Source organism: Typopeltis vanoorti, chromosome 5 (assembly GCF_054136105.1).
Source record: "Typopeltis vanoorti isolate ZY-2024b chromosome 5, IOZ_Tvanoo_1.0, whole genome shotgun sequence".
NCBI classification, from domain to species: Eukaryota; Metazoa; Arthropoda; class Arachnida; order Uropygi; family Thelyphonidae; genus Typopeltis; species Typopeltis vanoorti.
In genome coordinates, this window is record NC_143553.1 from 101,791,704 (window position 1) to 101,804,673 (window position 12,970).

Below are 12,970 nucleotides of genomic sequence, written 5' to 3' on the forward strand. Positions count from 1 at the left end.
GCAAAGGTGGGGAAGTTCAGATCGCTATTCTTAGGTATTTTCCATAATGTAAAAACACATTTCCTAGGAAATGTATGCTGTTATTACATTATGGAGGGAGGTCACTACCCAGACCGGTTTCAGCCTTTTTTGAGGCTTCATCAGTGAGTAACTAAACCTAATACCAAAGTGTATAGCGAAAAGAACTTATGTACTCTGCGAACGAGTTTTCCAAACAGGTGCAACCATTAAGTTACTTAAGTATAAAGAGCTAATAAGCTTCATTTCGGCAATGAAAACATTACTTAAATTAAGGGGATATTAAATCCCACATAGTTTTTAGGGGATATTAAATTAAGGGGATATTAAATCCCACATAATGTAAAAACACATTTCCTAGGAAATGTGTTTTTACATTATGGAAAATACCTAAGAATAGCGATCTGAACTTCCCCACCTTTGCAACGAGCTGCCCGGTATTGTACTACGTACTAGGATCACTTGCATTGGCTAACGCTAGTGTCGCCGATACTTTATAGTTTACTATATTCGGCAAGAAACTCTCTGATTCCAATCTATGAGTTTCTTATTCGGTTTTAAAACTATGTGGGATTTAATATCCCCTTAATTTAAGTAATGTTTTCATTGCCGAAATGAAGCTTATTAGCTCTTTATACTTAAGAGTTTCACATGTTTCTTTGTAAAGGCGTTCCATGAGAAACTGACTTTTGTGAAGAACTCTTGTCTTTTTCCAATGATCTGTGTCTAGTGAAGATGGCATGTTCTGCAAGTCCAGACTTTTCAGGTTTAAAGTATTCAATATAAGATTGGTGTTCTTCTAGCCGAATAGAGGCAGATCTTCCCGTTTGTCTGAAATAAGATTATCCACAAGAGCACGGAATCTGGTAGACACCTGGATGATTAAGATGTGGAAGCTTGTCCTTAGGAGAAGTGAGAAAGGTGGAGATTTTTCTAAACGGTCGAAAGGCAACAAAAATATTCAGTGGTTTTAAAACTTTTGCTATACGTTCACTGATGCCTTGTACATAAGGGATAGTAATGCGCGTTATTTCTTCTGTGTTTGAAGAGGAAGACATATTAAAATTACTCAAAGTTCTTTTAATGAAGCAATTCTTATAAACATTAGCTAGAAAGGAAGAAGTTATATATTGTAGTTCTTTCTGTAAAAGATCGTCTGAAGAACAAAAGGAGTGGGCCCGATGAACCAGTGTTTTAATAGTTCCTGCCTTTTGACTGGGATGATGATGAGACTGGTTGGCGAAGAATTAGAAGAGCTAAAAAGGCTAACTGCTTATTTGGTTCTACTTCTAGGGTAAACTTGATCCTAGGATGAAATGCGTTTAACTAAGTGAGAAATTGTTGAAGTTCATCAGAAGAGCCATTCCATACAGCAAAAATGTCATCGACATATCTGAACCAATGAGTAGGTCTGGGAGAAATGTCAAAGATACGTTGTTCAAAATGTTCCATAAAGAAATTGGAGATAGCAGGAGAAAGAGGATTACCCATTGCTGTTCCTTCAATTTGTTGATACAACTTATTTTTAAAGGAAAAATAACCAGAATTTATTACAAAATCAAATACATTTACAATGTCTGAAGGAAATTCCTGTTGTAGTAATTCAATAGTTTCCGAAAGAGGCACATTTGTAAATAAAGAACAACATCTAAACTGATCATGATATCAGAAACGTCCAAATGAAGATCTGAAATTTTATTTTTGAAATCCAAAGTATTTTTTATATAAGTATCAGTTCTTCTAATTGAAGAGGAGAGTAAATTTGATAAAAATTTTGAGATTTTGTAAGTGGGGCAACCTATACAATCTACGACTGGTCTTAACGGAATGCCTGGTTTATGAACATAAAGACCAGTCGTAGATTGTATAGGTTGCCCCACTTACAAAATCTCAAAATTTTTATCATTTACTGTTTCATTTACTGGCTATATAACAACATAGGATTTTTATCTGCTTAATTTCAGCTAATCTTTCCTAACTTTTTATTGTATTGATTTTTTTTTTTTCTTTTAGGAAAGTTATTGACCTTTTTAGTTATCTTACACCAGCTACTTAGGTGGCGCTTTTTGGAATTGTCAATTATTGTTTAATTTGAGCTTAATGTACTGAAGATGCTTGTGACACACAGGCAAAAATTATACTATTAAATAATCTTTGTACGTGAGTTTTTTTCCGTTATTAATTTTGTATCGATATGTCTACTCACGGTATACCTCTTTTAAAACTTAAGTAGTAACATAATTATATCGTATTATTTATTTGGACTACAGTCTCAGATTAATCCGTTTCCAAAATCGGACAAAATCAGGGATGAAACAAAAGTTACGCAAAGTGACTTCATGGTGAGGCTCAGCTCTGCTGGTGAGGAGGATAGCTGCCGGCATCCTGTTTAGTGAAATTCTGTATTTCGTATGGTCGCTTGCAAGAATATGCACCTGAGCACACTGAATCCATCTCATGCAGACATCAACATCCGTGTGATCATGGATTATACAGAAACACACATCACAACTTAAGGATTACAAGCAGCACACAGGACGGATATAAAAATATCTTCAGAACTGAGGTAAGGTAGTGCAACACCAGGCAACTCCGAGCCAAGGTGGACCAAGCTCTCATCACTCCTTGTCTCAGTATCTTCCATAATGCAAAGCACATCTCCTTGGGGACATGTATACTGCTATGCATTAAGGGAAGGGCTACTACCCAGACAGGTTTCAACCTTTATTGAGGTCTCGTCAGTGGGAGGCAGATCCAAACGTGGCAGAAGCAATAGGAGAGATCATATTTACTATAGGAGTTGCCAACAGGTGTACCACCTTATTATTGAATTACTCTGGATTTAGAGAAAGATATCAGAAGTTCATTTTTTACTTGGTTAGACTATAATAAATTTAGTTTAATCCTTTATCCAAGTGTAAGCAAACAAAGTTTGTGTCTAAAAATATCTTCAGGACTGAGATAAGTGCAACAATTTATTATAGTCTAACCAAGTGAAAAATAAACTTCCAACAGAGAGTAGTTTATTCGGGAGTAGAGTCCCAAAGAAAGCCTGTGACTAGTGGCGTGCCACAGGGTTCTGTTCTTGGACTGCTACTGTTTAATTTGTACATTAATGATATAGGAAGGGATCTGAGAGGAGCTGTTCAGTTGTTTGCTGATGATGCAATGGGTAGAGCAATAGTTAATACAGATTATATCAAAATTTTGCAGGATGATTTGGATAGATTGGCAGACTGCGCAAAGAAGAATGGATGTCAGTAGACAATGGATACATTTCCATGTATCCATTCCTATATTTTACTTTTGGCTAACTTCTCCAATACTTTGACAACAACTCCTGATGTACTGATTGGTCAGTAATTTGTACAGGCAAAGTGTAAGGTTATGCATTTTGGGGTGAAAAGTTTACCAGCTGTATACCACATTGGTGGAACTGTACTCCAGGAAATTGATGAAGCTAGACACTTGGGAGAGTTAGTGGATAAGGAGTTAAAGTTTAAGGGGAACATAGCAAAAGTGGCTAAAGCAGCTCATCAGATTACTTGGTTACCGAAGAATACTTTGATGAGCAGAGACAAGCAGGTTATTGTTCCTCTTCATCAAGCCTTGATAAGACCCCATCTTGACTACTGCGTGAAGGTCTGGGCACCAGGGTTTCTTGGCGATGAGGAGGAGGTGGAGATGATCCAGAGGCAAGTGACCTAGATGGTAGAAGATCTATGGAATGAACCTTACGAGAACAGGTTGAAGATTTGTGGGTTAGAGAAACTGGTTGACAGGCAGAGAAGGGATGATGTGATTGAGCCACAAATTACTGAGGGGTTTTAAACAAGACTTATTCAGAGAAACTTTTTCAGAACAGGTCTGGTGGTGAGAGAACTAGGGGCCATCCATGGAAACTGAGTAAGAGTATAGATAGAAAGGGTGTTAGAACTAGGTTTTTTTGCTTGGATAGTGGTGAATGAGTGGAATAATTTGCCAGAGTCTGTTGTGGGTGCAATGACTGTGAATAAATTCAAAGCAAAGTATGATAGTTACTGCGCAAATGATGGATAGTTCTTGACAGGATGTTTAGTGCCTCCCTCGATGAGTCTAAGGACTCCTTGGAATATCCCATAATAATAATAATAAAATATTTTAGCATTTCTGGTAGAATATCATCTAATTCAACTGCCTTTCCACATTTCAGGTTTGTGATAGGTTTTTCTACTTCAAGTACAGATATTTATTCGAAGATAGCATTCCTATTCAGTGTTTTCTACTACCATGCTGTCACTGCTCATTTCATTTAGTAATCTTTCAAAGTAATTATTCCATACATCAAGAATATCTTTATCCTCAGTTTTCATGTCCCCCTTTATTATCTGTAATTCCTTTTACAGTACTCTTTCCTCCATTTGCGAGCATTTTCAATATCCTTCAGAATATTTTACTACCTTTCTGATATTTATTTTCTATGTTCTTACCAAAGTCTTCTTGTGACTTCTGTTTAACTAATTTTACACAATGCTTTGCTTTCTTACATTTTACTCTGTATTCCGTAAGATCACAAGGTGACTTACTTGCCATGAACTTTAGCTATGCTTTCTTCTTTTCTTTCGCTGCTCTTTAACTTCCCAAGTGTATCATGGAGTTGATTTTTCTATCCTTGCATGTTACCTCACCACATGCCACGCTGACTGAATCAACAATCAAAGTTTTCTTTAGAGTTTGCCACTAATCTCCAAGGTTTGGTTCTTGTTTTCAAACTCTTACATATTTTCTTGAATAATGTATGCGTATTTGAGTCTACAGATCACATCTGATAGCTATTCAACTTTGATTCATTTCAGAACTTTCTTACATGCCCTTCTTTTCAATATGAATTCAATTTTATCTGCTCAACACTAAATGATGATCGCTTCCTATTTCAAATCCTCTGTATACTCTTGTGTCCTGAACCAGTGGTAAACCATCACTGTCGACAATATCATATTCAATGAGACACTTTTCACATTCTTTGCATCTTCCCTCCATGTGAATTTGTGTACATTTTTATTACAGAACATGCTGTTAGTAAAAACTAGTCCATGTCCTGAGCAGAAATCTAGCAGGTACTTACCATTATGATTAGCTTTGCTCTTTTCTCCCAATTTTCCCAAAACATTCTTATATGCCTTGTAATCATTTCCTACTCTGCTGTTTAGATCTCCAGCAAGGACCAACTTTTCTTTTTTCATTTTGTCAGCTGCCTTCTTTAATGCCTTGAAAAACTTCTCAAATTTTTCCTTGGTAGAATCTTCTATGAGATCATAATCACAAATAATTCTTATTGTCCGGTTCCCCATTCTGATATTAGCCTATATCACTCTGCATGATACTATCTGCCAATGTTCTTCATATTTAGTGTTTAATATTATAGCTACTCCTTTTCCCTGATTCTTATTTTCTGAATATAACATCTTGTATTTGTTGTTTGTCTTACCTGTTTTTGTCTTCTTTGTTTTGGTAACACCTATTATGTTGATCTGGTACTTATCCAGTTCTTCTGCTAGTTCCATTTTTTTTTTTTTCCATTTATACTTATTTATGTTGGTGGTGCCACTCTTGATCTCTGCTCATGCTGAGTTGGGTTTGTGGTTGTTCCAATAGCTGACTTTGTGGTGTTTGTCCTAGTTCCCTGACGAAAACAGCGGGGGCCTTGTTTAACCAGGTGACATCCCAGCCAGAATGAAATTCCATCATTTTGAATTATGGTTTAAGTCAATAAGAATACAATTTGGCCAGCTAAATCCCAAATTGCCAGCCCATCTCATTCAACAGGGTGCACCATGAGAAGGTGAGGATTGGACATCAAGTCAGAAGTCCTGATAAGTTCTCTGCATTCCCCAAAAGGCATGTGGAGGTCTCCTCCTAGTTATTCAGCTTTGTCCCTTAAGCATCCCCTTCAACTTTGGTAGTAGTAGTAGAATTTTTTTGGTAGTAGAATGATTGTGTCAAACTATAGACTAGTTTGTATTTCATCAGTAGTTGCTTCTTCTTCTTTTTCTAGCTTTACAACTCTTTATGTGTTTTAGCTTGCAATTTCAATTGTTTAGCTTTCTTAACAAGAGATTTTTTTACAGGAATGGGTTGTTAGCCCATTGCCAAACCCTCCACATGGAGGACCAGGCCTCCAAATTTGGGTCCCCCTGGAGGCAGGGTGGCCCACCTATACACCCCCTAGGCACTGGGTTCCCATTTAAGTCACCTCTTATGACATGCATGGGCTACAATGGGACTTCAACCTCCATTTCTCCAAAATCTTAACTACTGATGAAATATAAACTAGTCTATAGTTTGACCTGATCATTCTACTACCACCCTTATACAATGGTCCAAGTGATGGACTTTTAAATGTGCAGATAATTAATGTGCACCATTACAGATAATAATACCAACTTTAAGGTTACAAGATTGCAGCAGTTGCCTGCTGTACCCTCTCTCTCTCTCTCTAAAAAGTTTATTCACAGATAGCTTGGGTTCATTATCAGTGAAGGCTTGAATGGTGGAAACTGGTTGCCTACATGTGTTTGAGAAGTTAGTTAAGACTAATGAAGCTCTAACTATTCCCTTTAGGGAATAAAAGGCATTAGTGGATTTATAAATTTTTCTTTTTAAAATGACCCATAATGTTTAATCTTTTCATTTCAAGGCATTCCATAGAGCAAGAGGGGGAAAAAAACCCATCAATTTCATAACATTATATATTTGATTTTGATATAATAATTATTTTCACAATTTTATAAAAGTGTTCTTTCATTTTCTATTTAATTTTTTTCTAACAGTTATCATTTAGTAATCGATACTTCAAAATCATTCTTTGTTGGCTTTTCCCTCCTTCCATTATAAGTTTATATTTCATTTTTATGAAAACAAATATCAATCGACAGGATATCTTCCATCTTATCAAAATAAAATCCAAAACATAAATAAAAATATTTCCATAAACATTTAATAATTTAATTTATACTATGGACTTATTACAAAATAAACATTTTTTGTATTTAAATTAATTTTGAAATTACTATATACGAGGATGATCTGAAAAGTTCTCGGCCTCGACCATAGCTGGCAAAACTATCAGGAAGATTTTTTTTTTCTAAGTTGGTACATCTGTCATAAGCATCCACATGAAACTGTAACTCATTCTATCAAGTAGTTTGTTTTATACAGCTATTTTAAGCAAAAGTGTTGTCTATATCCCTTGAAATGGATAAAACTGAGTATAGTGCATTTATAAAATTCTTTGCAAAAGAAGGTTTAATGACAAAAGAAATTCATTCGAAGTTCATAAAAGTTTATGGGCACTCTTCTCCTTCGTTTTCAACAATTAAGAAACGGGCTGCCGAGTTTAAACATGGCCGTACCAGCCTTGTAGATGATATACATGAAGGATGTCCAAAAAGTGTAACAACACCAGAAATCCATGATCAAGTGCATGATATGGTATTGGATGACTGGTGAGTCAAAGTGCATGAAATTGCTGACACTATAGGCATTTCAAAAGAATGTGTAGGATATAATTTGCATGAAGAATTGCAAATGAAAAAGCTTTGTGCAAGATGGGTGCTGCGCTTGCTCACAGCAGATGAAAAAGTACTTGCATGAAAATCTCTGAACAGTGCTTGGAGCATTTTAACAAGAATAAAACTAATTTTTTGCGTCGATTTATTACTATGGATGAGACTTGGATTCATCATTACACACCAGAATCCAAACATCAGTCAAAACAGTGGACAGCAGCCGGTTGTTCAGTGCCAAAGGAGACAAAGTCAGTTCCATCAGCAGGAAAGATCATGGCATCGGTGTTTTGGGATGCTAAAGGCATTTTGTTTATTAATTATCTTGAAAAGGATAAAACAATAACTGGGGAACATTATTCTGATCTTTTAAGTAGACTAGACGAAAAAATTTGTGAGAAAAGACACTCGATTTGCAGAAGAAAAAAAAATCATCTTTCATCATTACAATGCACCTGCCCACAAAAGTGTTTTGGCAATGGGAAAATTAAAGGATCTGCACTATGAATTGTTGGACCATCCACCCTATTCTCCAGATTTGGCTCCCTCTGACTTCTATCTCTTCCCAAAACTAAAACTCTTCCTCGCTGGTCAGTGTTTTTCTTTGAATCAAGAGATGATTGCAGCTGTAGAGGGGTATTTTGCAGATCTTACTGAGAACCACTACAGGGATGGAATAATGGTGCTGGAGCATCACTGGAATAAATGTATTAGTCTTAAGGGAGATTATGTTGAAAAATAAAAATAATTTTGAAATTATAAATTCGTTTTGTCATTGTTAGGCCGAGAACTTTTCAGACCACCCTCATATATATATATATATATATATATATATATGTATCTTAATTAACTATTGTCATAAGTTGCTAATACATGGATAAATTATAGTGGTATAATTTTGAAGATGCCCACCTTCCATAACACTGTCAGGCCGTGCAAAATAAACATATTCAAATATACAGAATGCAGGTAATTTTGCTTCTTTTCTTTCTATTATCGAAATTGAGCGAATACCATGTTTTGTTATTTCTACAATTTCACCAGGTTCAACTTCTCTCATCAGTCTTGCTGATACTGATGGAAAGGAACATGATTCCGATGATACAACAAAGCCATCACATTCTTGATCACAATCTTTGTTATCTAGAATAAAGAAAATCTTATATATACATTTATCATATTTATTGTGATTTAACACTGCATGAGAGCAAATGACAAAAGACAGTTATTACACTAGACCCCTGCTTTTATTATTCTTATTATTACATGACACCTCCAAGGAGTCCAATCACTCATTGCAGTAAGGCAATTCTACTCCACTCTAATCTACACTTACCTAATCGTCATCCCTGCTACTTAATTCTCCTACTACACACAACTACCATTAACACCATCACTAGCACAAACAGTATTTTTTGTCTGTAATTGTGTGTGTGTTCTATGAAAGGTAACAATTTTCTAATATAACTTTAGGAAATGCCAGACCGTAGAAGTGAGGTGACTGGGATGCATATCCTTCTACAGGATGGCCCATAAGTCATGACATTTAATAACTTTTTTATTTATAAATTATTTTTATTCTTTTTTTAAGTCCACACGGTTAGCCTAGAGGCTGTGTGCTTTGCAACCATATGCCTGGAGAATGAGTGTTGTCGGTTCGATTCCTGTCAGAGATATGAGGAGCAAAAGGCTCTTCCTCGGCCATAGCCAAGTTAGCCAGTCTTGGGCGTGGACAATAGGGTTTTTTCCCCAGTTTATCCTGGGGTTTTTCATCCCACAAACAGTCAAACCGGACCTGTGAACACACAGGATACAGCGACAGGATATAGTATGGCAAGGAAAGCAACAGGAAGCCACCTTGCTCATAGTCACTTCCCTAGTATGGTAGTAGCTGCCCCTACCATACGTATGGATGAAAGGAAACCAATCATCATCAATCATTCTTTTTTTATTATGATGAGGTACAGGACCTAGAGATTTTTTTTATTTGTTATAAAACACCGCATCATAAATGTCTTATATTTACAGTTTCACAAAGATGAGCCCTTTCTACGGCATGATTTATGACCATGATAGCTGTTAATGTTTCTGGCTGCAGTGCCCTAATTTCTGCACAAATGTTCTCCTTCAGCTGTTGCAATGTCTGGGGATTGTACACATACACCTTTTCCTTCAGGTAATCTCCATAGGAAGAAGTCAAGAGCCATCAGATCTGAAGAACATGACGGCCAATTAATTTCAGATCTTTGCAAAATTATCTGCTAGCCAAAAATGTGCTGATTTTTAAAAGAAAGTTGCACAATTTTGGTTCATCGCTGGGGTGTGAACTTTTCCATGATTAATTTCCCAAATGTTCCCTGAGAAAAATAAAATGCAGAAATGAATAATCAAAAAAGTTAATCACATTTTAATCCCCTTTGTGATTTATGGGTGCTGCCCTCTATAAGCGGGACTGCTAACTGAGTGAGATCACTGTGCACAAGAATAAAACATTTTAATTAGTATGAAAGAATTCTAATAACTGAATCAACAACAAGATTTATTTTTTTCCCCAGTGAATGAGTTTAATGTCACAAAATATTTTATGTTATAAAATATTTTTTGTGATATCAACTGGATTATTTTTAAAATGCAAAAATATTATTATTATCATTATTATTCAGGCCTCCATGGAGTCAAAAGACTCATCTTGGGAGGTCCTTCCTAAGAACATAAAGTCTGTCAAGACTCATCGAGGGGAGGTTCCCCCCTAAGAAACACAAAGTCTATCATACCACTCCTTAAACTCATTGACCGTTATCGCCCTCACCACTCTATCAGGCAATGCATTCCACGGTTCAACCACCCTCCATGCAAAGAAACCACACCTAACACTCTTGCTAATAGCTTCCTTTCGTAACTTCCAGGGTGGCCCCTTGTCATCACTCCTTCCCGCTGTTCAACCAAGCAAAAGAACTTTAGAGTCTCAACTCTGTAAGCACCTCTCAACAGTTTAAAGGTCTTAATCATATCACCTCTCCTTCTTCTATCAACCAACCTCTGCAGTCAATATTCCCTCAGTCTATCCTCATAACTAATATTGCAGTCCTGAAACCATCGTTGTTATCTGCCTTTGTACCCTTTCCATAGTTAATTTATCCCCTTCAAATCCTCGGGACCAAATCTGAGAACAATAGTCTAAGTGTAGTCTGATCACAGTCTTATACAACGGAATGATAACTCTTTTATCTCTGCAGGTCAACATCCTTCTCATTATTGCAGCAATCCTCTGTATTACCTTCACCACCTTTGCAATATGTCCTCTAAATTTCAGATTTCTATCAATCATCAACCCCAGATCTCTATTCTCCCCTACTTCCTCCAGTAGAGTATGCAGGGTCCCATCGATGTGTCCCAAACCTAAAGACTTTACGTTTTACTGCATTAAACCGATATCCCCATTCATCTGCCCATCTGTCTAGCTTATTCAAATCCTCTTGCAGGGCTACCACATCTGCACTATTATTAATAACCCTTCCCAGCTTCACATTATCCACAAACAACTGAATATCCCCCTGCAATCCACTAACAATGTCACTGTATAAGGAATAAACAATATAGCTCACAGTATTGAGCCCTGTTGGACCCCCACGTAAACTTCTGCCTCCTTGAAACTGCCCCACCATAAACAACTCTCTGATACCTATCGGACAGCCAATCATGAATTCAGTTGACCAACCTGACATCCAAACCCATGTGCTGCAACTTAAATATCAGCTTATCACATGGCACCCTGTCAAATGCCTTCGCTAAATCCAAGAAAATGGCAGTATATGCCTTTCCCTCATCTACTGCACTTGTAACTTTATTATAAAAGGCTAGCATATTACTAAAACAAGAGCCCCCACACACAAATCCATGTTGACTCTCACAGATAACATTCCTGTCATCTGCTGAATGCTGTATACAGTCCCTCACTAATTTCTCCAAGATCTTAACAACTACTGATGACACACAAACTGTCCTATAATTAGAAACTACCGCCTTCATGCAATGCCACTATCTTACCTTCCCTCCATTCCCTGGGCACCTTTCCCATAGCCAGACTTTCATTGAAAAGCCAGGTCAAAGGAGATGTCAGTTCTTTAGCACATTCTCTCAAAACTCATGGTGAAATACCATCCAGTCCCACAGCTTTACTGACATCCAGAGTACTCGGTATTTGGAACACACTCTCCTCCTGCACCTCTAAATCATGAACCTGCCTATCCCTCTAGTATTAAAATTTACTCCTACAGGATGAAATACTCTAATATTGTTCATTGAACAATTCCACTATGTCCTCTGCATCAGTCACTCTATTCCCATTTTTATTCCACAATGTCATTCTTCCACAATCATTTCTTCTCCTACTGGCCCCATTGCTAAAAAATTACCTAGGATTTTCTTTGGATCTTAGGGCCAATCTCTTCTCATATTCCAGTTTCTCCTTCTTTACCATATTACTCACTCTCCTGGCATGTGTCTTATATTCTTCATGCATCTGCTCTTCACCTGTCTCCTTATATCTCTTCCATAGCCACTTTTTCACATGCAGTTCTTGTTTAATATTATTTGTCATCTATTTTACACCAAATTGTGTCCTCTTCTTCACTCATGTAATACAGCTCACCATTGCTACTAATAAATATTCCTTCACAATTTCCCAAGCACAAATAATATCCCATCCTTCCAATTCCTCCCTCCATGAAACTTCCCCAAGTTGATATCTAAGACTATTATAATCACCTGCCTTATAATTCCACATACATTCCCATCTCTTTGACACTCCTGCACGTCTATTCATCTTCCAAGTCAAAACCACATGGTCACTCTCTCCAACTAGTGGGAGAGATGTCATCTCAGTTATTTCAACTCTTCTGATGCTATGACCATATCCAAAACTCTTGAACCTCTTGTTCCCTCTATTACATGTTGCCTAAGATATTTGTCCCTCAAGAATTCTAGAAATTCCATTCCCTTATTGCTACATGCATCTTCCTCTCCCAATTTATACTGCTGTAGTTAAAATCTCCCATAACAATCATTCTTCTTGCACTTGCCAAGTTAAACTGTCTAAACATCTCCTGGTCCCCACCCTCTATGCTCCTTGGTTTGTAGCAATACCTCACTGAATATCCTGTCTCGCCCACCTCTACCTCACACCATATGCTTTCAAAATCATTAGTGTCACTGCCCTCCAAAGCCTCCACTCTTAGAGGACATACGTCTTCATTTATCATAAGCAGGGCTCCACCACCATGCTTTCCCTTTCTATCCTGCCAAAAAATGCTGTACCCTGCTACTTCTATTCCTGTTATTATATCCTCTTCTGTCAACCACGTCTCAGTGACCCCAATAATCTTTGGCCAGGCTGATGCTATCAGCGC

General features: G+C 37.1%; 1 protein-coding gene across 1 annotated transcript in view; it reads right to left on the reverse strand.

The window, feature by feature from the left end:
* Nucleotides 1-12,970, reverse strand: part of LOC150106696 (amidophosphoribosyltransferase-like) — a 277,965-nt gene that overhangs the window by 82,765 nt on the left and 182,230 nt on the right. Inside the window, exon 4 of the mRNA XM_090392649.1 lies at nucleotides 8,475-8,705. Within this exon, the coding sequence (XP_090248775.1) occupies nucleotides 8,475-8,705 (231 nt within the window). The remainder of the gene's footprint in view (nucleotides 1-8,474; nucleotides 8,706-12,970) is intronic.